Source organism: Jaculus jaculus, chromosome 17, assembly GCF_020740685.1.
Source record: "Jaculus jaculus isolate mJacJac1 chromosome 17, mJacJac1.mat.Y.cur, whole genome shotgun sequence".
In the NCBI taxonomy this organism is placed as follows: Eukaryota; Metazoa; Chordata; class Mammalia; order Rodentia; family Dipodidae; genus Jaculus; species Jaculus jaculus.
This window is the reverse complement of record NC_059118.1, coordinates 64270209-64296228: the sequence shown is the minus strand read 5'-3', so window position 1 is coordinate 64296228 and position 26020 is coordinate 64270209. Positions and strand designations below refer to the sequence as shown.

At 44.9% G+C, this 26020-nt stretch overlaps 1 protein-coding gene across 1 annotated transcript in view; it reads right to left on the bottom strand.

Annotated features, from left to right (window-relative positions):
* F13a1 (coagulation factor XIII A chain) overlaps positions 1 to 26020 on the bottom strand; it is a 171592-nt gene that overhangs the window by 40156 nt on the left and 105416 nt on the right. The window contains exons 9-10 of the mRNA XM_004666130.2: positions 5586 to 5689; positions 3991 to 4079 (exon numbers count right to left, since the gene is read on the bottom strand). Coding sequence (XP_004666187.2) covers positions 3991 to 4079; positions 5586 to 5689 — 193 coding nt within the window. The remainder of the gene's footprint in view (positions 1 to 3990; positions 4080 to 5585; positions 5690 to 26020) is intronic.

Genomic DNA, 26020 nt, shown 5'->3' with positions numbered 1-26020 from the left:
CAGCTGTTGCAAAGGTCGCCTCCGTCCCCAAGTTTGTGTGTTAACCACAGGCATCCCTGCATGTGGCATGTGCATGCGTGTGCACATGCCTGTGCATGTGTGTCTGCGCGAGTTTGAGGTGAGACGCTGTGAAGAGGACAATGTAGTCAATCAGAAGTTACGACAGCAGAGAACAGTCTTTCCTAAGAAGCGGTTGTTCAGTAAGGCTCAGAGGCTCCAACAGCCCAACTGCTCCAGGCTCTTCTCATTTCTCCTCAGCAGCTCTGGGTCCCAGGGGGTTGGGAACAAAAGCAGCATATGGTCTTCAGACCTGGGGGAGCTCACCCCTGTGACACAGACTTTCAGAGGGAGGGGCCAGGGAACCAGAGGATCCTTAGGCAACACCCTTTCTGTCCAGCACAGGGGAAGAGAGGCCAAGGGAAGAAGGGGGGACACTTTTCATGCATAACTCCCATTTTGGATGCTGTTTTCACTCCAAGATCAAGGTCCTAGGAAAACTTAAAAAAATAATGTCAGTGAACATAATGCTTGCCCTGGTCCAGATATGAGGAAGAAATGGACAGGATGTGGGCACACTGATTACAAGATCAGGCAGACTCCTGCTGGTGTCCAGGCAGTAGGAGGAGGAATGGAACTGAGCGTGATGAGAAGGGAGGGAGGAGCTGTGGCCTCATACTGAGACACGGAGACTTAGGAAAGTCACACCCTTAACCTCATGGGGTCTCCCTGGACACCCCAGAGAGAAGATGCCGCATCCGTTTCCCAACAGTCTGCTTATCTCTGATGAATGGCATTGACCTGGAGCTCATCCCATGCCAAAGGAACAGACCACACCCTCCGAGGCACAGGCCTCTGCAGCTGTGGGAAGACAGTAATTACCTATGCATCCTGAGGACATTCCTATCACCATGATCTATATTTAATAACAGCAAGAGTACTTGCATTAACAGCTATTAGGCCCTTCGCTACTTCAAGGAGGGCCTCCCCCTTTCCTACTTTGCAGCAATAAAGCATAATAAACGTACAAAAAGAAAGCTTTGTGGATTTCGGAGTGATTTCCCATTAAGAGATTCTTGGAGCCTTATAATCTATCAGGTGACAGCTGGGGAGGTTTGTACAAATCTTCAAATCCCAAAGTGAAATCAAATAACTTCAAGTACAGCAAGCCTGGTCTCCCAAGGCCTCTAGAAACCATCATGGCAGGTGCAATGGGAGAAACATGGTTCCCGGTGCACATTTCAAATCCCCGGTTCTGTCAGAACACCGGCACATATCTTGTTTCCCAAGTACTTTTTTTTGTTTGTTTTTTGAGGTAGGGTCTCACTCTAGCCCAGGATGACCTGGAATTCACTATGGAGTCTCAGGGTGGCCTCGAACTCACAGTGATCCTCCTACCTCCGCCTCCCGAGTGCTGGGATTAAAGGCGTGCGCCACCACGCCTGGCTTCCCCACGTACTTTTTGATCCTTTCTTCTCCCTCACCACGGATGGCTATTTGTCTAGTTCAGGTTTGTTGTGGTTTGAGTGAGAAATGCCCCCCACAGGCTCACGTGCTTGTGCTTGCACACTTGCTCCCCAGACCGTGGGGCTCTCTTGGGAGGTTATAGGAGGAGGTGAAGTCTTTTTGAGGTAGGGTCTCACTCTAGCCCAGGCTGACCTGGAATTCACTCTGTAGTCTCAGGGTGGCCTTGAACTCACAGTGATCCTCCTACCTCTGCCTCCTGAATGCTGGGATTAAAGGCATGTGCCACCACGCCTGGCCAGCGGTGGAGCCTTGCTGGAGGAGGGGGTTACTGAACAAAGGGCCTTGGGAGTTTAGACAAGTCCTGCTTTGAATGGGCCTCGATCTGCTTCCTGACGGAAGGCGGCCAGCTGCCTCACTCTCCTAACACAGCCGCCGTGCCTTTCTACATGTGTGTGTGTGTGGTGGGGGGGGGCGATATGAATTCTTCCTTCCTCATATGTGTTCTTCCTTCCTTAAGCTGTTTCTGTTCAGTATTTGGTGAGATCACTGGAAGGTTCTCTAGTCAGTCTCCCATCTCCAGTGACAATTCCACCCAGCCATGTTCCACAGGCTGCCATTCTTGGGGCTGATGCCTGCTGCATTCATAACTTCCCCGGCCTGGAAGACGAAATTCTCGGAGTGCGAAGCTCCCTGCATAGACGTCCTGCGGCCTTTGCCTTTTCTCATCCAGATGCACTGCTCTATTCTGGTACGTCTGCAGGGTTTTAAGGACCCATGCACAACATTTGGATGGCCAAATCTTCCTCTCTGCCTGAAATCCCTTCCTCCCCTGACTTCTTTCTACCCCCTTGGCCCACACAAGAAGCACTGGTCTCTCCATCCCATGCAATCCCACAGGTTTCTTCTCCTCATATTGTCGCCATGCAGATGCTCTTCGGCTTTTGTTGGGTTATCTGTCCTGATAACCCCACTGTAATGTGAAGCCGTTGTAAGTCGAAAATGCTCTTCACACACCATACCTATGGACCGTTCTACCTGAGGCACAGAACACTGTGTAGTGTGTCAACTGTTTTTCCTTGTGACCACAGGACTGACTGGACACTGCAGCTCCCTGCTATCAACAAGCCTGACACGATCCGATCACTAATGGCTAGCCCAGGAAGAAAATTCCTAACTCCAGTACTGCTCCACTGAACACATGTCGTCTCCACACCACTGCAAAGGCAGAACTCCTAAGTGGAAGCTCTGAAAGCTGGGGACCCTCTGAACTCCTGCGGGTCCCAGGCCACCCTCTTGCTGAAGGTCTTGGGGTGGTACCCGTGTTACTTCAGCTCCCGGCTTCCTTTTCTCAGTGAATGCAGTGCTACTTATAAATGCAGGTCATATGCTCCATTGCTCATCTGACAGCACGTACCACATGTATTTTCTATGGTCACCACTTCACTACTGGTGTGTTGGTGGACTCACTAACATCTGCCCTGATGACTGTGTCTCCCAAGGGCCTGGAGCTCAGCTCTCCACGGCCCTGCTTCATACGACTGCCACTGACTCCTTCCAAAGGGCTTGCCCGTCTGAACTCACATGCTGCCTGGCTTAATATTTTAGTGCTATTATGGATTAAGTAGATGACTGGGGAAAGGGCATTTAGCCATTCTTTTCCCTCAATTTTCTTTTCTGTTGAATGGGGAGATTTACAATACCCATCTGAAAGCATCCCAAAAGCATTGAATGACAGACAATGTAATTGCATGGAAATAACTTGTTACTTGAGAGATATTCTTCCAGTGTTTTCAGTGAAAATATACCTTGAGGAAGTCTTACCTTTCAGCCTCTCAGATATACTTACACAGCCTTCTCAGTCACCTGATGTCGCTTGTATTTACTTTGATTTTCAGTGGGTTTTCATGGAGAATGTTTTAACTGTGTCCTATGCCTCTAGTCCTTGCTCAGTTCATCGGGAATGTTTGGCCCTTCACCCCAACATACTCGCTGGTCCAGGAAGTGGCCTGTGTTCTGTTAGAGCAGCCGCTGCAGACTGCTCTGTTTCTTGACCGGGTTTGGCTTGGGCAGCAGGACTCTGGTGGCAGGATTGCAGTGCCCAGGCACAGACCCAGCAATGTGTGTGTGTGTGTGTGTGTGTGTGTGTGTGTATGCACATGTGCCTGTGAGTGTATTTTGGTTATGCAAATTGCTGGGACGATCTTATGGGGAAGTCATACACTGAATTTGCACTCATGCACAATTTTTAGTCTCTTCATGTCTCCAGAGCTGTTGGTACCAGTTCCCAGGTACAGAGAATTACGTGAAGGTTTGTAAATCATTGCTTTTAGTGAGAAGAAAACAACCTAAAAACCTCAAGGCAAGAATGATGCTAAGGACTGCATTCAGCATCAAGAACCTGATGTCTGGTTGTCAGGAGGCCTGCGTCATGTACCCGGGAAATCGAGAGGTAAGAACGCAGAGTCCTTCTCCTTCACATGTCAAGGGGCTGGAGAGGAAAGTGCTTTTGTCCAGCTTTCCACTTACCTCTGCGAAAACAAAGGGGGCATCAAACTGAAAGCACACGTGGCCATGCTTGACGGCTTGCACGGAGGCCGGACCGCAGCGGTACATGCCTGGAGCAGAGGAGCACAGGGTGAACTTGTCATCTGTGATTCCGTACCCCTCCCCCACAGCGCACAGCCCTGATGGGTCTCTGCAGACACCAGTGTGCCTCAACATCACTGATTTCGTCCAAAGGCTTTCACTGGCCACAGAGAGCAGATGACCAATGTGTGCAATCAAAAGGGTTCAGTTGGAAATGCCTACTCCTCTTAAAATTTGAAGCCTGGTAAGTGGACGTGGGCAACACGATCACTCTATCTATTCTACTGCTTACAGACATGGGCATAAGCCTTGGCCTCCACAGTCTTTACCCCTTGTCAGTTGGCACCCTGGCACCCTCCTGGTGGCTATACTGCTCTCGTCTGTTTTTGGACGATACTGACATATGTCAGGTTTAGCAGTGGAATTAGGACACTGACCACACAAACTAGGCCAATGCCCAGTATGTATTCAAGAAGTCAGTGGGTTTGCTTTTATAAATTAAAATTTTAACTATCTCTCTGCAGTTAATAGCAGATAAACTGTTCTGAGTCCCTTCTGAAGTCTCCTCATGCCATATGACACGAAACACGAGGAGGCGTGAAGCTTAAACTACGGTTCCTTTAGGAGTACACACCTTGTGTTTCTGTCCACACCACGATTTCAGGTCAACATCCAAGGGAATAGAGGTGACTGTGCATGATGCCTCCAGCCCCTGATATTTTGCATCATCACAGTAAAGAGACATGGAGCTGGGCTGGAGAGATGGCTTAGCGGTTAAGCGCTTGCCTGTGAAGCCTAAGGACCCCGGTTCGAGGCTCGGTTCCCCAGGTCCCACGTTAGCCAGATGCACAAGGGGGCGCACACGTCTGGAGTTCGTTTGCAGAGGCTGGAAGCCCTGGCGCGCCCATCCTCTCTCTCTCTCCCTCTATCTGTCTTTCTCTCTGTGTCTGTTGCTCTCAAATTAAAAAAAAAAAAAAGAGACATGGAGCTTAGGGGTATAAAAAATCTAGGGTTCAATCACAGCTACCACTGGCTAGCTGAGTTGACAAGTTAGAAAACCAATACCAACTCAAGTTTTGAAAGAAATCAACCAGCATAAAAGAAATCAGATTCTGGAAAACAACGATTTAAAAGACGAGCTATCACTATTTTTCAGGTTCTTTATTTTCTTTTCGGCCTTATATCTTATTACTGAATCAGGGAGGCCTGGAGTATATTTTATGTCCTAGTAAAAATGCTTACCCAGACATTTTTTCTCTTGTCTTCAAAACTGCTTATCAAAGCAGAGTAGATGAATTATATACAGTAAGTTTCATAGTCTTTTTCTAACAGCTGTAAAACAATCAGGGGAAAGCTGACTATTGAAATGAAAGAGAAGCTGATTGGCAGGTAGTTAATCCTGTGCACGTGACCAGCAAGCACACTTCTGGCATTGGCTTCTAATGAGTGTGTTGCCCTCATGCCAAATGCCAACACAGCAGTGTCTTGAGCAGGGTGAGCGGGGAGCAGGTTCCCCGAGGGAGCACACGCTTTACCGTCACTGTTCTCCTGGGGGGTGCTGTCCACGGCTTGCCAACCTCCAAATCCGACGGGAAGGTCTGGCCTCGTCATCCAAGCTTCATTCCAACAGTGGTAGTTCCTAAGGAGCCAGAAATCCAGACAAATGACATTTGCCGTCACATTCAGAGTTCTGCACAAGCAAAGACTGACCCCGAGCCGATGTGTCCACCAGCTCTAGGTGATTGGAATGGCTCAAGCTAAGCCTGAGGGTGGGGCGGCGGGTCCACAGACTCCGTATCTGAGTCATCTGGGCCTAGTCACTGCCGTTGTCATTCATTGCTTGGGGACCACGGCACGGCCTCAGTTGCTTTCCCTTTACTAAGATCAGCTCTCAGGTCATCCCCCAAAGTTGTGATTGTTGTGACCTTAGCCATTCCCTGAAACAGGACTTACTATGTGCTCGAAGGGCAGGGAAGAAAAGTTAGCCAAAACTAAACTACTTCTCTCTGAATTTCTTTCACATAATGTCAGTTTACAAAAGGCCTATTCTTCTCCAGCAATTAAGCAACGCATATTTGTGTTTATAGCCTTAGACCATTGCCATGGAAACGATAACATCAGCTGCTGATCATGGTTCTCTATAATTTGTGGTAATTTGCATTTGGTGTTCAACAAGAAGAAAAGGTCATCAGGGTAAGTGCCTCTTTGCCTTTTACCAAAGATGAGCACCGGATGAGGTAAGGGCATGCGAAACTTCCAGAACCTTTCAGATGACCCTTGAAGCAAGAGCATGGAATGAAATGCCATCATGAATTGTACTATTATGTCCTTGGAAAGACCTGAGACTATATGACAGTACAGAATCAAATGAGATCACATTAACCTGTGAGCGCAATAGAAAATGTTCATATAGCAATAACGACTTAATGATGGTGCAAGGCCATTGTAGCAGTCTCTGTTTATAGCACTGATGAATTTCAGATTGGCGATCATCCATCGTCCTGAAATGTCCCTCAGTGTCAGTAATTTGTTCATGTTCCCGTCTCTCCCTGAGCACCGCCCATTTCTGATTGGGTCAATTAAGACATACCAATTTAATTGTCTATGAACAAAGTTCAAGGCATCTTCCTGGTTGCTGGAAATTCAATGATTATAAGGGCATAAATAACTTAGGCTCTACTCATTAAGAGCCTCAGTGGCTAGAAGGAACAACATATACACTACTTATTAAAACCTGCTGTAGGTTTGTGGCAAGGTTAAATTAACAGAATATATGTACACATTTAGAACAGTGTCCTTTGGCTTTGCAGGCAAACACTTTAACAGCTAATCTTCTCCAGCACCCTATATGATAACTTTTATATCAAATTAAGATTAATGCTTTATTCTGAGATAATAAGAAGCCATGAAATAATTTAACAAAAAGAGTTAACATTGCAAATATGTGTTTTTTGATAAAGGGTGAAAAGTCCAGCCTGGAGACCGGGCTGAGTCTGCTCCCAACTCTCCTCCCTCATCGAGACACTGCGCAAGTCCCCAGAGGCTGAGAGAAGCATCTCTACAGCATGACGGGAACCGTGGAGCGGCACTGGATCCTCTGAGGGGACAGCGGGAGGAACCGAGCCATTGATCAAGGCCCTTCGTGAGCTGACGAAAACTTTTTTTGTTTGTTTTTTTGAGTTAATATCTTGCTGTAGCCCAGACTGACCTGGAATTCACTATGGAGTCTCAGGTGGACTTGAACTCATGGACATCCTCCTACCCTCCGCCTCCCAAGTGCTGGGATGAAAGGCGTGTGCCACCACGCCCAGCTGAGGAAGATTTTCTCTATTTCCAGGGAGTATGGTGGTTTTGTGACCAAGATGGAGGGAATGAGGAAAAGAAAGTTTGCATGAGGATGGAGGGTGACTAGCTCAATTTTGAACACAGTGATCGTGCAAGCTCGTGAGAAGTCCAGCAGCTAAGGCCCAAGAGGCACGCCATGCACGTGACGCCACGGGTCTGCCAGGCAGGACGTGGCGGGAGTCTTCGCGGGCACTGGAGAAGGGTGAGGTAAGAACTCACCGGGGAGCGAGGAGAGCAAGACTGTGTAGGTTCTTTCATAAGAGATGTAAGTTGTGAAGGGGAGAAAAGGAAATGAGCTGGCTATTACATGACACAGTAGGAGGAAGACTGTTTTGAGTATTTGAAGTTCCTCGAGACAGTCGTGCTGGTGGAGGAAAGGCCAGTGGGTAGGAATTGGGAACGAAAGGGGCTCAAATAACTAAGGTCAAAAGGTCGAGGCCAGAAGCCTCAGCAGGGTGGGTATGGGGAGCCAGGCAGGGTATGCCAGGTGGCGAGGTTTGTGGTCAGGATCAAGGTGCAGAGGTCTCTGAGCAGGAGCAGGAGGTGCATTCCCACCTGTCTCAGGAAGGTCATTGTGTGTGTAAGGGTGGCCTCCCTCCAGCAAAGCGAAGGCTGTCCTGCAAACAGAGACACTGGGGACAGCAGCAAGACATTCCCCCTCTCCACTGGACAGCACCCTGCTTCCTCCAACGGTGGTGCTGGTGGTGTGGGGGTTCTCTGCTGTCCTAGCACTCTAGATGAATGGGACCCGGAGCATCCTCATTGAAATTCACATCTCCTTGGCAAGGTGAGCCTGGGACGAGATAAATAGGCCTTGCACTTCCTTTCTCAGGCAAAGACTTTTCTTTGAAGATAATATTTCTTTTCAAATGGCCAGGAGCTGGGGAAAATTTCTTTCCTCTCACTCTGACACCTAATTAGTTACACAGGTGGCCTAGCTTCCAGTTTCATTTTCAACTAAGAGGTTACCAGTGTGGGAGGGCAGGAGAGTTTCCTGAGGTGGCTGAGAGCTCGCTGGCTCTGCGGGATGCAGTGTGGAGGGCGGCCGGGGAGCGGACGCCGAGCCAGTGGCTGTGACTCCAGCCAGCCAGGAGTGCAGGGAAGGGGTGTAGAACCCATGGGCACAACCTGGGGACATCTGTTCACCGTGCAGTTCTCTGTACTCACGATAGCCAGGGACACTTCCTTTTGGGTATATTTTTATGTATACCAAATTCCCCAAGCTATTATTTACAGCCGCTTACAATTTTTATTACTGTTTTTAACACTTACACGGCTTGCAGAGATATCTAGTGAAAAGGGAAAAATATAGGGAGATCTAGTGAAAAGGAAAAATCTTATCAAATACACTGCATTTTTAAAAATATAATTCATACAGATTTCTGAGGACCTGTTTCCACACTGCCATTTCCCTTTGGTGTAACCTCCGATAGCATTTCTTTCTTTAAAACTTCAATTGGTGAAAAGTGATAATAAAGAGATAATAAAATTTAACATATTCTTGTGGAATTCAGTATGATATTTTGATATATGTGCACACTATAGAATGATGACATCAAACTAATGAACATATCTATCACCTCACCTAATCATTTTTTGTGGTGAGAATGTTTGAAATTTACTCTCATAGCAGCTTTGAAATATGCAACGCGTTATCCCGCTATAGCCATGATCCTCCACAACTGATCTGCCGTCCTTCCCCCGCTGCACTGAATTCCATTTACTAACTGTTCTTAGGAAAGGGCCATGGGTTCCTGAAATGCTGCTATTTGGAAACCTTCTTCTTCATCTACACCCACAAGTCTTTCTGTTTATACTGTTATTAATGATTCGTGTGTGTCTAGGCATGTGTGCCGCAGTGCACTTACAGAAGTCAGAGGACAACCTTGGGTGTTGAGCTCTCCTCCATCTTACTTGTGACAGCGTCTCTCTTGGTTTGCTGCTGGGAAGCCGAAGCAGCTGGTCCCAGAGCTTCGGGATCCTCCCATTTTTCATCTTATAGTGCTGTCATGGGTTTGTAGAGGGATGCACTTTCTTTTTAGTTAGCACACAAAGGAGTGGTTTTATTATGAACTTTTCACAACACTTTGTTTTTGTTGCTGCGTTTCCTTCAATATCCCCATTTTCTCCCTTCCCCTAAAACAGGCTCCCATTTTCCCAATTTGCTTTTATGACACGTGTATTCCTCCCTCTCTCTCTCTCTCTCTCTCTCTCTCTCTCTCTCTCTCTCTCTCTCCCCCCTTTTTTTTTTCAAGGTAGGGTCTCACTCTAGACCAGGCTGACCTGGAATTCACTATGGAGTCTCAGGGTATTCCCGTCCTGGGTGGAACAGAGCGAGAGGGTGTGAGATTTCATCATGATGCTCAGAATGGAATGCAATTCAAAATTTATGAATTATTTCTGGAATTTTCCATTTAATATTTTCTGGCTATGGTTGAGCACGGGTAACTAAAACCACAGAAAGCAAAACTTCAGATGAGAGGGGAACCACTATAGTTTTTGGGAAAATTGTGAAGTTTCTAGCCAGGCAGATGCTGTTAAATCTATACAGGTTTGTTTGGTTTCCAGAGATTCATGGTTTTATGTTGATTGAAGCGTTACACACAAAATCGCCAAGGTACTGAATCACCCAAGTCCCCGTCAGCAGATGGGTTGTGGTGCATGTTTGTCACAGGTTTTGTTGTTTTCTTTTTGCTCACAGTGCTCGGGGTCAAACCTAGGGCCTTAGACATGCCAGATGAATGAACTGCATCCCTGCCCTGCAATGCAGGTTCAAATGGCCACAAAAAGAACAAAATCACCTTCTTCATAAAAAAATGGACAAAACTGGAAATCATCCTGTCAAGTGAAATAAGCCAGACTCAAGAGGCAAGGATTGCCTGTTGGTGATGGTGTTTTTTTTGTGTGTGTGTCTCATATTTAGAATGTAGGAGGAAAATGACAATAAAATAAAAAGGAGATTTATTAAGGAAAAGTGGGGAGGAGGATAAGAAAAAGTAATAGAGGGGGTATGATAAAAATACATTATATCCTATATAGGAATGTCATAATGAAGCCCATTGTTTTATAAAATGATTACGCTCTCTCACACACAGGTTTTCATCTTCTCAGAGCTTTCATTTGAAAATTGAGCTCCTGATATAGAGTCAGGATGTACAATGACCCTCTAAAAAGCAATAGAGGGGGTGAATATCATAAAAATACCTTAAATCCTGTATAGGAATGTCATAATGAAACCCATTATTTTATACAATGATTACACACACACACACACACATACACACACACACACACACACACACACACACACACACACACACACAGAGTTTTTCATCTTCTCAGAGCTTTAATTTGAAAACTGAGTTCCTGATACAGTCAGGATGTATAATGTCTCTCTAAGGCTAAAGTTGTTATAACCCTCCACAATGATGTGGTTTGCTTATTGCCTTTTTCTACAAAAAAGAATATAGAAATTAAAATAAAAGTTGATGGGCTAGAGAGATGGCTCAGTGGTTAAAAAGAGCTTGCTTGCCAAACCTGCTGGCCGCAGCTCCATTTTCCGGTATCCAAATAGGACATGCATCTGGCCTTCGTTTGCAGTGGCAAGAGGCCCTGGACTACCAATTCATATTCTCTCTCTCCTTGCAAATAAATAAAAAGAAGTTACAATAATTGTTGAATTTTATTGAGAGTTGTTTAATCCAACTGAAAACTTTTTCCAGGAGACACAGTGGGCGAGAGAGGACCTCCCTCCACTTTAAGGAAATTCCTAGGTGCCTTGTGCAGTGATGGGGATAAATGCTACGACTCCTTTCAAGAATGTGGACATCAGCAGTGTTGGTACAAAGGACCGGAATTCCACCAAAGGCGAGGGCTTTGTTGTGTGGCTGTTTCCTACAGACTGAAACATTCTCACCCAAAGGGGAGGCTTGGACGACTCAGGAAGCTAAGGCAAAACCCTACAAAAGCAATAAGCTGCTGTCGGAGCAAGGACACTCTCCTTGGTGGAACTCCCTGGAAGTTGGGCAGAGAGCTCTAAGGATTGAGCTTTTCTGAGACATCACCTATTCTGGGGTGGACTTTTTGATGATGCAACTAACTTTGAGTTATCCATATTCCTATAAATAATCCCAATAAACTCGTTAGTTCACCAAGCCTCACTTGGGGGGGTCATTTCTTTGGTTTGTCCTTGGTGCTCTATCTGGGGTAAATACATATTTATTTTTCACAGCTCCTTAGGAAAGTCCACACAACAGGCTTTACTAGAAAAATAGCACCATGGTACGCACTGTGCTGAGATGTCTCTGTGTTACTTTTGTTTAGTAAACCCAGTTGCTTTGACGTGACACACAGGAATCCATGCTGAAGATGCACAGGGCGGTACCTAAGAATGTTCATGCAGCCACGGTTTGTAAGCGGGGGTGGGGGGGGAGTGGGGATGAAACGCGGAAGCAGGACCGCCTGAGTAACTAATGACCCTCAAGTCTTCTAACAGCAAAAGTAAGCAGGGGTTGTGTCCATCACACACACATCTTTCAACATGACACTGCACAACCCCATATACCCTGTGTTTCTGTCTATGTATATGTGAATGTGTGGGAGGTAGAATTTTTAAACAATATTTATTTATTTGACAGAGAAAGAGGGAGAGAGAGAATGGGAACTCCAGGTCCTCCAGCCACTGCAAACGAACTCCAGATGCGTACGCCTCCTTGTGCATCTGGCTAATGTGGGTCTTGGGCAATTGAACCTGGGGTTCTTTGGCTTTGCAGGCAAATGCCTTAATGGTCAAGCTATCCCTCCCAGCCTGGGAGGTAGAATTTTAAGTGACTTCTTTACCCTCAACCTATGTAATTCCCTTCCTTTGAGTACAAGCAAAATCCCCCATAAGGATGGGTCATTACTCTCATGATTATGTTACCTTCTGAGCCACAGAGGATTTTGTCATTAAAATTAATAGTTTGTTGGCTTTGAGTTGCTTAGAAGGGAGATTATGAGGGCAGGTTCACACAGTCCAAGGACACTCTTAAAACTGAGTTGACTATTGCGGAAGACTCCACATGCTTGGGTTGTAAGACACTGAGAAACCAGGCTGAAACGGAGCCACCTAGCTGACATAGACTGGAAACTGCCAGGCATGCTGCTGGAGCGGAAGAGGCATCCACAGTGCTCACCAGCAGTGGACCCCACAAGCTACACAGTTGACCAGCTTGGCAAGATATATCCATTGTTGTCATAGTGGCAAGTCAGTTTTGGGGTTAGCCAACTGATTTCTGATTGGACTTGAGACCTGCTCCATGGCAGGGAAATCATAGCTGGCACTGAAAACTGCTTCCAAAGCCTGTGGCTTGGAAGTCCCGGGGGACCCTGGGCGAACCACCACTGCATCTTGTCTAAATGGATATGTTATCCAGCAAATCGCCCTCTAAATGTTGATGTTTATACCCATGGATTGCTGATGTTCTTACTTTTGAATAGAGAACCTTGCTTGCGTAGAACTGGTGACAACTGGGGAGACCCAGGACTTGTCAGCGACAGCTGAGTGCTCAGCACGGCTAAGACATCCCTACCACAGCCGCTGGGCTCGCGAACTTTGGGCGGGGCAGCAGTAGAATGGTGCCTCTCTCACCGCTGGCCAGGGAACTTCTCTTTGGAGAACTCCTCCAAGGAGTCGAGATTCATCAAGGGACTGAAAATAAGAGGCTGTTAAGAGCTCAGTACTAAATGAGACATCTTTATCATGCTGTTCACGGCTCTAGAAGATCATGGAAGAGAGGGCAGAAAGCGGTGTGAATGAAAGGCAGAGGGCGGAGAGTTCTGTGGGACACTGCCCTCGGGACACGAAGTGACTTGTGTCTTTATGACTTCATGGTGGAGGCTGCTTCCTCCTTAAGGCCTGCACAATGTGGAGCTCTTCAACATTTTGACATGGAGGACAGAGAGGAGGAAGAAACAATGAGATTTCAAAACAGATGAGGCACTATTTGGAAAGAGGAGGGTGTTCAGGGAAAAGTGGTGGGGGGGCAAGAAGGGGGGGGGACAAGAAAAGGTAATGAAAGGAGAATATGGTCACATTACAGTCTGTTCTGTATGAAAAGTCTCAATAATTGTTTTAAACCTGGGTCTAGAAGTCAAAGACAGCACAAGCCAGGGAAGAGAAGTATCAAATAAGCCTCCCCGTCAAAGCCCACAGGAGCTGAAAGGGAGCTGTGAGCTTCAGACAGATGGCCAAGGGCCCCTTTTGAGTCCTCAGGCAAATGTCCCAGCCAAACTCCTAAGCCAGAGAAACAGCTTGAAAACAAGTTTCTGTTTCTTTAAGCTGCTACATTGGTTGGAACTTTATAGCAATAAAAACGCATGCAGTATGAAAAGAGTTTGCAAAGACCTAAAAAGATGTTTAATAAAATGTTAGAAATGTTCTGAGTGGCTAGAAAATAGATGACTCTTCCTTTTTGCATGTTTGGATATTTTTAAAAAATATTTTTAATTTGTGTGTGTGTACGTGTGTATATGAGACAGACAGACAGACAGACAGAGAGTATATGGGTGTATCAGACATGTGAACTCCAGATGTATGTGCCAGTTTGTGCATCTGGCTTTATGTAGGTATTGTGAAATTGAACCTGGGCATGAAAGCTTTGCTAGCAAATGCCTTTTACCACAGAGCCATCTCTCCAGCCCTGAATTCTTTTATTTGCAATAAGCAGAAACTTTATATGAACACATCATGTATTGGTACCATCATTTCCCTCCTCCTTGCCCGCACTCCATGAGGGCCCTCCTTAGTGATATTGTTGGTATTCACCATGGAGTTATGGGTCATGAGTTGTGAGAGCAGCAGTCAGTTATTGTGGGGGGCGGGGAATGTCTCTGGGTATTCCTTCCCACCCCGTGATGCTTACATTCTTTCCACCTCCTCTGCAAAATTCCCTGAACCCTGGCGTCCAGCTCTGAATTCTTAAAATAACAAAGATGTGTTTTAGATTATAAGCATATACTCTTTTCTCCCGCAGTACTAAGATGAATGCTTTTATCGTACGGGCTTTGCTGTGGTTCTAGCAACGTGAGGCCCCACCCCAGGTCCAGCAGCCATGGGACAAGGCCAGCTGCACAGAGAAAGCACAGGCTTCCTGGCATTCTGCATGAAGTAAATAAAGTGATTAATTTAAGAAGGAGTCCTTTCCTGCCTTTAACTTGGCTAACTGCTTAAACACCCTACAGGGTCAGTTCCTTTACCAGCTGTACAGAAAGGTTTCAGAGAAAGAGTCCTTAGAAGGGAGAAAGAAGCACAGGTTTGCAATTTTGTTTGTGTAGTCTCTATGGGCTCTAGGGAGAGCACAATTTAGCTGGAGAGAATATTCTGAAAAGGAAACTTTGAACCACCTTTAAATGGTTTTGTAAAGTTTTATATTTAATTTTTATTTATTTATTTGAGAGAGGGAAAGAGGTAGAGTATGAAAGAGAGAGAGAGAGAGAATAGGCTGCAACCACTGCAAATGAGTTCCAGGTACATGCGCCACCTTGTGTATCTGGCTTATGTGGGTATTGGGAAATTGAAATGAGGTCCTTTGGCTTTGCAGGCAAGTGCCTTAAACCCTAAGCCATCTCTCCAGCCCGTGTTTGAAATCTTTCATTGCAAAAATGGTAGGGGTGGTAAATATGCATTCTTGAAAATTATCTGTACATTAGGTGTAGATGGAGCTAGTCCAGTGTAGATGGAGCTAGCCCAGGGTCCTTGATTCTGCTGACGTTCCAGTGACAAAAATGATAGCGTGCCTAGGGGTTAACAAACTGTCGTCATGATAGCAGGAATTTGTGGAAGTTGAAAGAGCCATGTGGGGATGATTTTTAGTGGACTGAGAATTATCCAACAAGACATTTCAAAGTAGAAAGGAAAGCTGGAATCCAGGGGAATCAAGCCCTTGTCAGTTAGGAAAGATAGTGAAGCAAGAGAGCAGAAAGGAATCATTCCGTGTCAGCTGGAGTTTGCTCAGGGAGGCTGGAGCTACAGACACCTCCCACGCTAGCTGCCCGGTGCTGGGGGCTGTTGGAGTACCGAGACCAGGGGCAGAATGGAGGATTCTGGGAAGGATGTGATTACAGAAACCAATATCCGTCATCCAAGAGAGAAGCAATACAATTATCTCTTCTAGCTTACCCCGTGAGGGCAAGGGCTTCTCTACACTCACCCAGAAGTCAACACCTAACCTTCCTGTGCAGAGACTTGGGTGGAGAGGTGCACAGGGCCTGGGCCTGAGGGCTCAGCATAATAGCCACGGGATGTGACCACCAACCAGGAAGGACACTGGCTCTGAAGACATGCTGACTGAACACCAGTGCACAATTCCACTGCTGTACAGAAGAGTCGTACTGAACACATGTCCACTTACAAAGTCACCTGGGAATGGGTCCTTCCTTAGCCCTGAGAGAGCTGTCATTCCACTATGGAACTCTCTGGGTCAGTAGCCTTCATTAGAAAGAAAACAAACAGAGAGTGGTTAAGGTGCTTGCCTTGCAAAGCCTAAGAAATCGTATTTGAATCTCCGAGTCCCATGTGGCTACACGCATAGTGACGCAAGCGTGCAATGTTGCACACTCACTAGAGGAGGGGCACGCGCATCTGCAGCTCACTCACAGTGTCGGAAAGCCCTGGTGTGCTCCTTCTGTCCCTCCCTCCCTCTCTCTCTCTCTCTCAAAAATAAGTGACCAAAAAAAGGGAAAACAAACAAACATCACAGTTGCTGAGCTGCAGAGATGACTCCATGGTTAAGGTAGTTTCTTGCAAAGACTGACAGCCCTGGTTCAAATCCCTAGTACCCAAAGAAAGCCAAGTGCACAAAGTGGCACATGCATCTGGAGTTCATTTGAAGTGGCAAGAGGCTCTGGCTCACCCATTCCCTCTTTCTCTCCCTGCAAATAAATAAATAAAAATATTTAGAAAATTCTAACTGAGGCTAGAGAGATGGCTTAGCAGTTAAGATGCTTGCCTGCAAAGCCAAAGGACCCAGGTTTGATTCCCTAGGACCCACGAAAGTCAGATACAGAAGGCGGCACATGTGTCTGGAGTTCGTTTGTAGTGGCTGGATGCCCTGATGTGCCCATTCTCTCTCTCCCTCTCTCTGCTTTTCTCTCTCTCTCTCAAATAAATAAATAAAAATAAAAGAAATTGCAGCTGCTTTAGAAAGAACAATTTTTGGAAAATGAAGGGATGATCACATAGGTTTTCTGTTTTCTACATTGTTTCTGTGTTTTAATGTAGTGCCATGAAATGGAAGTGACAGGATGAAACTAAGTTTATCCAAATGAGGCACACACAGACAAGTCCTAACAAAGTAACCCAACAGAAAACAAAACTCAAAAATGCTTGGGAAAGTACTGCTTGTCCTTAACTTGTACCACCAGTGAGCAGAAGGCCGTTCCCCATCCTTTGCCAGATCACTTTTGAAAACGCAGCCCTATTCTGTGCTTGGTCATTTCTCCAGCATAGTAAGCTCGCGGCTGCCGTCCTGACTGCAAACGAAGTTTGGACTTTGCAGGTATGTGCTTATATACCATGAATGTATGAAAGCATTCTGTAATAAATTCTGACCATGGTTCTCCATAATTAGAAAGGATTATTTTAAAAAATGCAACCTTAGGGCTGGAGAGATGACTTAGTGGTTAAGCACATGCCTGTGAAGCCTAAGGACCCAAGTTCGATTCTCCAGGTCCCCACATAAGCCAGATGCACCTGGTTGCACATGTGTCTGAGGTTCATGTGCAGTGGCTAGAGGCCCTGACATGCCAATTCTCAGTCTTTCTCTCTCACTCCTTCTGTCTGCCTGTCATAAATAAATAAATAAATACATAAAACAACCTTAGGCGTATAAAGCCTGCTCTTGTCTGGCTAGATGCATATATTATTCTCACCTAACTGCCTTGAAAGCACTACACTTAATGTTCGTATTCATATATTAATGCTACTCTCACTTCTGGTTAGAGAAGCTTCTCTTTTCAGATGGCGATGACCACTGGGATGAGCCCACAGCCAACATAGTGCTGAGAAGAAGTGACTGAGGAGTGTCCAGCACTGAAACACCTCACCCTCCAAGGCTCAGTGTCCATTGTGGAAGAGGTGGTGGAAAGAATGTAAGAGTCAAAGGAAGGGTACATTCCTTACAATGCAACTGTCCAGAGGAAATTGGCCTTGATATCCATGACCTTGCAGTGTCTAGCAATACCTTCACAAAACCCTCATAAAAGAAGGAAAAGACAATGACATCAAAATAAAGAGAGACCAGTGGAGAGAGGGAGGGAATGTGATGGAGAGTGGAGTTGTGAAGGGAAAAATGGGGGAGGGAAATATCATGGTTTATTATCTTAGTATAGAAGTTGTCAATAAAAAATTAAAATTAAAAAATGCAATCAACAGCACTTACTTTTATAAAGGTTTTAAGATGGCTTATTAATAATCACCAAAAGATATGTCAGCATCTTGGGTAGATTCAGGTTAGGTGCTGTAGATGAGTGAGACTATGTGGCAATTATCTTTCTGTGATTGGATAAGTTCACTGAGAATGACCTGTTCCAGGTTCAACCATGTTTCTTCAAATTTCATTGTGTCATTTTTTTCTTACTGGGTTATAGAATTCCATCTTATAGATACACCACACCTTAGTTATCCATTTGTCTAGTGATGGACATCTGGGTTGATTCCAGCTCTTGGCTATTATGAATTGAGCAGCCACAAACATGGTTGAGCAAATCTTTCTGAGATGAGGTATAGAGCTTTTAGGGTATATGCCCAATAAGGGAATAACTGGGTCTGTTGGTAACTATAGTCAGCTTTTTTAGGAGCCTCCATATTGCTTTCCATAGTGGTTTTACCATCTTACATTCCTGCCACCAGTGGAGTAGGGTTCTTATTTCTCCACATCCTCACAGCATTTGTTTGCATTTGATTTTTGATGTTTGTTATCCTTACTGGGGTAAGGTGGAATCTCATAATTGTTTTAATTTGCATTTCCCTGATGATTAGGGATGATGAACATTTCCTTAAGTGTGTGTTTGCCATTTGCATTTCTTCCTCTGTGAACTGCCTGTCCAGTTCCTTGCCCCATTTTATGAGTGGGTTGTTTGACTTTTTAGTGTTTAGGTTTTTGAGTTCTTTGTAGATTCTAGAAATTAGGCCTCTGTCAGTTGGATTTTCAGCAAATATCTTCTCCTATTCAGTGGGTAATCTATTGGCTCTGCTTATTGTATGTTTGTCTTTGAAGAAACTTTTCAGCTTCATAAGATCCCATTGGTTCAGTGATTGTTTAAGATCCCGTGCTACTGGGGTTTTGTTCAGTAAGTCTTTTCCCATTCTTAAATCATGGAATGTTCCTCCTAACTTTTCTTCCACTAGTAGCTGAGTTTCTGGTCTTATATTGAGGTCTTTGATCCATTTGGATTTGATTGTTGTGCATGGTGAGATGTGTGGATCCAGTTTCAATTTCTTGCATATGTTTATTTAGTTTGTCCAGCACCATTTGTTGAAGATGCTGTCATTTTCCAGCCTATATTGTTCGGGCCTTTGTCAAATATCAAGTATCTGTAGTTACTTGACCCAAAGTCTGGGTCCTCAATTCTATTCTATTGTTCTATACTCCCGTTTTTAATGCCAGTGCCATGCTGCTTGCATTACCATGGCTTTGTAATCTAACTTTATATCAGGTATTGTGATACCTCCAGAGGTGTTTCTTTTGCTGAGGATATGCTTGGATATCTGAGGTCATTTGCTTTTCCATATGAATTTTGAGATCAATTTTTCTATCTCTGTGAAGAACGCTGTTGGGATTTTGATGGGAATTGCATTAAATCTGTAGATTGCCTTTGGAAGGATTGCCATTTTCACAATGTTAATTCTGCCTATTCAGGAGCATGGAAGGTCTTTCCATTTTCTTAAGTGCTCCTCAATTTCTTTTTTGAGTGTTTTTATTTTTTCATTATATGGATCTTTCACTGCCTTGGTTAATGTTACCAAGGTATTTTATTATTATTTTTGTTGCTATTTAAAATGAGATGTCACTTATTTCTTTCTCTGTAAAATGGGATGTCACTTATTTCTTTCTCTGTATCTTTGTCATTTGCTTATATAAAGGCTACTGGTTTTGTGTATTGATTTTGTATCCTGCTACTTTGCTGAAGGAGTTTATCACCTTTAAGAGTTTTGGAATGGAGGCTCTCGGGTCTCTTACATATAGAATCATGTCATCTGTGAATAGGGCTAACTTGACTTATTCCTTTCCAATTTGTATCCCCTTTATTTCTTTCTCCTGTCTTATTGCTTGAGCTAGGACTTCCAGTAATATATTGAAGAGCAGAGGTGAGAGTGGACATCCCTGTCTTGTTCCTGATATTAATGGGAATTCCTCCAGTCTCTCTCCATTAAGTATTATTTGGGCTTTAGGAGCTTTATATATAGCCTTTATTGTGTTAAGATATAAACCAACCATGCCAATTCTCTCCAATGTTTTAATCATGAGGTAATGTTATATTTTGTCAAAGTCATTTTCTGCATCTATCGAAATGATCATGTAGTTTTTGTGCTTAAGCTTGTTTATGTGATATATTACATTGACAGATTTCCATATGTTGAACCACCCCTGCGTTCCTGGTATGAATCCCACTTGATCAAGGTGGATAATGGATTTGGTGTGTTGTTGAATTCGGTGTACAAGGATTTTGTTCAGGATCTTTGCGTCTAAGTTCATCAGGGAAATAAACCGGTAGTTTTCTTTTCTTGTGGCATCTCTGCCTGGTTTTGGTATTAGGGTGATAGTAGCTTCATAGAAGGAATTAGGAGGCTTTCCCTAATCTCCAATTGTGTGGCACAGTTCTTCCATGAAAGTTTGGTAGAATTCATCTGAGAAGCCTTCTGGTCCTGGACTCTTCATTTGGGTTTTTTTTTTTTTTTAATCACCTTTTCAATTTTGATGGATGTGAGTATCTCGGGGATCAGACAATAGGGAGAGTGGGGAGGCTGGGAGAGGGGATATAAAACTGGATCCAAAAGGCAAAGGTACCGAAAAATTCTACATCCTAAAAGACAGACCAGATGGTTTAACCTCCTCAAGGCCCTTAGAGGGATCACCCGATTCACAAGGCCCTGGAGAGGGTATGACAAAAACTGTCCATTATCTCCTCATATTTCTGCTTCTCTCTCTCTCTCTCTCTCTCTCTCTCTCTCTCTCTCTCTCCTCTTTTCTCTCTCATCTCTCTATCTCTTCTATGTCACTTAGCCTGTTCTTCCTTCTCTTCTTGGGCACTGACCTGTAACACCCTGTACCAGCAGGTGGCTATCATCCACAATGAGCTTTTGATCACAGAGACCTACAAGTTCTCCCAAAAGAAGAAAGATTCATGTCAGAGCACTTGAGGACCCACCATAGGTTAGCGGTAAGACCCTACTGCTGAAGACACCATACACTGTTGGACTGTATCATGGAGTGACATGGCTGAAAGCTGGAAGAGAGTCAGTCCCCAGACAGCATGTCTAGTACTGGAAGGTGTTACATGAGTAACTGAGGGATAAAGACCAATATCTTCCCAAGCAAGGCATGGTCTAACCTACTTAGCAGAAACAACCTGATGTGATGCTTGTACAAGTGCAACAGTGGTACATAGCCATGGTGGGAAACCAATTGCTCTTGATTTGATACTGATCTGCTCAGTGGAATGGAACCCATAGCTGGAGCTGGAAAACAAGCCAGAACCATATCCAAAAATGAACCCGCTCTCCACTAAACTCTCTCTAAATAACAATGGTTATCACATTTATCTGGTGCTAACTTTAGTCTCCATTGGAGGATCTGCTTCTCTTTTTCAGGTAGATGTAGATCCTAAGGGGAGAACCACCCCATCATACTCCAAAAGGGCCCCAGATGAAACTAAGAATAACTGGGGAATCATGCAAGAATGCTGTTTGGCAAACCAGGAACCAGCACAACAGTGAAGGAGATAGACACAGAAAATAATCAGCCCCTACCAAACCAGATATCCAGAGACACAGAGGTGCCCAAAATCTCAACACAGAAGCAAACTTAATTTGAATCCAACATGGCTCAGGGAAATTTGTGGAAGAGGGGCCAGAAAGAATGTCAGAGCCACACATTGAGTCATGACACGCAGAGACATTTCCTCCTATCCAAAACTAAAGGCTAACCCCACAATGCACAACCCATATACCCCAACAAGGAGGGTCCCTGTGGAGGGGGGAGGACAGGGAGGAAGTTAACAATGGTACCAACTTGACTATACTCACTGAGTACAAAATAAAATTTAAAAAAGGAAAAAAAATTCATCAAAAGAAATTAGGCTTGAAGGCCCATAAGAAGCTTCTAATTGTTCTAGAAACCTCTGAATGGTGTACAGGATGCCTTTCTCTTAAGCAGAACTTATGATTAATCAGATCATGACTAAGCAAAATTTTATTTACCGTTTATTCCTGTTTCTTTTCCTGTTGTGTTAATTTCACGTGTAACTTTCTGTCTGTCTACTCTCAAGTACTTACACTTGCTCAGCAAGTGCTTCATCCACGGATTACACACAATGAAGAAGTTGGGAAAACCCAAGTAGAGAAGTTCAGGAAGATGTGCCCAGATGTGCCCACATGGTAGTGGAACTGTTGAAGACTGAAGGCAGAAAGTATCTTTAAGACATGAGAAAAGCGGCAGCTCACGTAGGGACCATCAAGGAAATGACTTCAATGTCACCTGTTTTCCCTCCTAGTTTCTGCTTTCCTTCTATTTTAGCTTCCTACCGTATATAAAAGTTAATTCAAACTGAGTCATAGACCTAGATGGAAGATGTAAACCTGGAAAAATCAGAAGAAAACAGAGAAGCAAATCCTTATGACCTTTGGCATGACAATGCTTTTTCATACATGTTACAAAAGTATAAATGGCACATGAAAAGCAATCTTTTCAATAAAGGTTAGAATCTTTCCTGCTTTAAGAGAGACCATCAAGAAAGTGAAAAAGATAGCCTAGCGATGTGAGGAATTGTTATTTGCATCCAGAAAATGTAAATAATAGCCACGACACACCCATATGGACAAGTGACCCAATCCCAATGGGATAAGGATTTGAACAGTGATTTTACCAAAGTAAGTGCACAGATAGTCAATAAAAGCATGAAAAGTTATCCAACATCCTTAGTCACTAGAGAAAAGTAAATTCAATCCACAGTGAGATAGCACATCTTACCCACTAGGGTGGTTGTAAAAACAAACCTGGAGAAAGATAACTGTTGGCAAGGAAGTGGAGACACTGGAAATCTCTCTCATGTACTGTTGATAGGAGTGGAAAATGGTGCAGATGTTATGGAAAACAGTTGGCAGTTCATCAACCAGTTAAATATAAAGTTATCATGACCAAGCACTTCTACCTCTACATAAACCCGAAGGAATGAAGCAAACCTACAATGGGCTGCAGAAATGGCTCAGTAGGTAAAAGCACTTGCTTGCAAAGCCTGCCAGCCACGGTCTGACCCTCAGCCCCATGTGATAGGAGAATCAAAAAGTGGCTCACGCAGGGCGTGGTGGCACACGTCTTTAATCCCAGCACTTGGGAGGCAGAGGTAGGAGAATCACTGTGAGTTCAAGGCCAGCTTGAGACTACAAAGTGAATTCCAGGTGAACTAGAGCGAGACCCTACCTCAAAATAATAATAATAATGATGATGATGGTTCAAGCAACTGCAATTTATTTGCAGGAGTAAGAAACTCCTGCCACACACACCTCCCACAGATGCAAGCACAGCTGCTCAAAGTGGAATTATCTATTATTGGAAAAAATTGGAAGCCATTCAAATGTACAACTGCTTTATCCACACAGGGAATGTCGTCTATCCACAGAAAGGAATAAAGCACTGGCACAGACTGTCGCATGGATGAGCCATGAGGTCAGACACGAAAGGTCACATAGTGCATGACTCCATTTGCAGGAAGTGACCGCCACAGGCATACCTACAGAGTGAAGGGGTAGGCTAGTGGTTGTTGGGAGTTGCAGGGAAGTACTGAGAACAGGTAGGAGGTCATGCTTTGGGTTGAAGAAAATGTTCTGAAACTGACTCATGATGGAGGCACAAAGCCTTAAGGCACTAAAACTACCAAACTGTGCTCTGTTAATGAAGGGAGTTTGCGGTATGCATCTTAGTTTTCGATAAGGGCATTATGCAAAAAAGAAGGGGTTTGCTGTTCATCTTCATGGTTTTGTAATTCAGTCTATTATTTGCCCACTACAGACTTGGGTAAGTTCTGTGCCTCTGTTTCCTCACCTATAAATGACCAAGGATAGTAACTTCTGGGAAGCCTAATAGAGGATTGTGTGAATTGAATATATCACCGCACAGAGCAGAGCCTAATGCCAAGAGTGCCCCACAGCCATGAGGTAGTTCGTAGCTGGAGGTGGTTAATAAACGGAAGGCTCCTTTTCAGCAAGCTCCCATGCGTGCCGTATGTATCTTGGTCTTCAAATGACAGATCTCATGGTCTCTCTCCTGCTGATTTTCATAATGATTTAGCCAAAAATGTGATCAAGAAGGGAATGTTAGAAAACAGACATCTTGGATAACCATTAAGAACCAGCAATTTGGATACCTCATGGGATAGTTTTATATACCCTCAAACATCTTTAAGCAGTTCAGTCTATGTTCAGAACTTTTCTTATATGCTATTTTATTAGGAATTTATTTCCATATCCTTCTGTTTTCCAAAATAGTGATTAAAACTCGAGGCAACAGGCTGGAGGGATGGCTTAGTGGTTAAGGTGTTTGTCTACAAAGCCAAAGGACCCAGGTTTGATTTTCCCATTAGCCAGATGCACAAGGGGGCACACACATCTGGGGTTCATTTGTAGTGGCTGGAGGCCCTGGCATGCCCATTGTCTCTCTCTTTCTCTCCCTCTTTCCCTGTCAAATAAATAAATAAATAAATAAATAAATAAAAATATTAACAATAAAAAAATCTTGAGGCAAAGGCTGGAGAGATGGGTTAGCTGCTAAGGTGCTTGCCTGCAAAGCCTAAGAAGGCTTGTTTGAATTTCCAGGTCCCGCATAGCCAGAGACAAAAGTGATGCAAGTGTGCAATGTCGCACATGTGCACAAGGGGCACGCATGCTTGGAGTTTGTTCACAGGGGCCTGACAGGCCCTGGTGCACCCATTCTCTCTCTCTCAAAAAATATAAAATAAAAAATAAACTCAAGGTGAGGAGCTGTGAGGGTGAGGATGACTTAACAGTTAAGGTGCTTGCCTGCAAAGCCTAAGGACCCAGGTTCAATTCCCCAGGGCCCATGTAAACCAGATGCACAAGGTGGTCCATGTGTCTGGAGTTGATTTGCAGTGGCTGGGGGACTTGGTGTGCGCATTCTCTCTCTCTCTCTCTGTCTGTGTCTGCCTCTTTTTCTCTTAAATAAAATCAAATAAAGTAAAATAAGCATTCTGGAAGCTGTAAAACTCGAGGTGATTTCATGATGTGTTTCCAGGAGGGTCTAACCCTTCCCCAGAGTGGGCAGCCCTTGGTGCCCAGCAGATATCGAGAGGTGCAAGGGGAAAGCGGTGCTACCTGCCCGCCTTCACTCCGTGCTGGGGCACACCCACCCAGCCTGGTGCTATCATCCTGCACCGACCCCAGACGCCAGCTTCTTTGGCCTTTCAGCAAGGACTGGAGGCCAGTGACTCTCCAGGAGTCTTCCAGGCTGTCAGCAAGGGATTAGGGCTGAAGAGGAGCCAGCTCCTTGGACCACGCCGCTACCAGGCCCGCAGCCTCTCCGGCATGTGGTCAGCCATTGTTGAACTACCCTGCCCATATTGTGTAAGGCAATCTAATGAATCCCTATGTCTAATATATGTCTAGCCCATCTGTTCTGGTCCTCTGCAGAACCCTGCCTCATGTATCACCATCTACTGAAAATGTCTAAGTAGACTTAAATCTAAGTAGCATTAAATGTTCTTAACCTACCAAGCACCCCAGCTTAGCCCATGGTGCTTTGTGGCATGTGGGTCATTTTCCCTTTATGACCACCTGGTTGACCCGGACCTCTGATTTGCTCCTACAGCCTCGATCATGGGAAAGGATTCCACAGACCTCGCCAGCCCCACGCAAGACCCAAGTTCAAAATCAGAACTGGTTTTGATTTACTACACATTGCTTTTGGCCCATCATGAAGTCGACAGTGCTATGTAGAGCCATGGTCAGGAGGGGTGACTTGCTTCCTCTGGAGTGGCAATGTGTGGAAGGGGTGCAGGAGGAAGGGACTGAAAGCTGGACACTGTGGAGACATTGGTCAGTGAGCAACAAAACCGAATGTCCCAAGAGTGACTCTGAAAGGTCTGGAGTGGGGCGGCACCCAGCCAGTGGGGAAGAAGGAGCAATGAGGATGCATGGGTGCTAGCCAGATTCCCAGAGAGTGGCAGGTCCCTGTGCTCCTGAGTTTGCACAGAGCCAGGAGTCATTAGCCTGGGGGCACGCGGAGGGCAGAGCACTTGCACAGGAAGGGCTGCGACGGTTTCGGGACCGGCGTCGTCACGACCCACGTGAAGAGGATGCAGCTTCTCCCCTGACTGCTGGTCTCCAAAGCACATTCATGCCTGGCCGTCTCAGCTC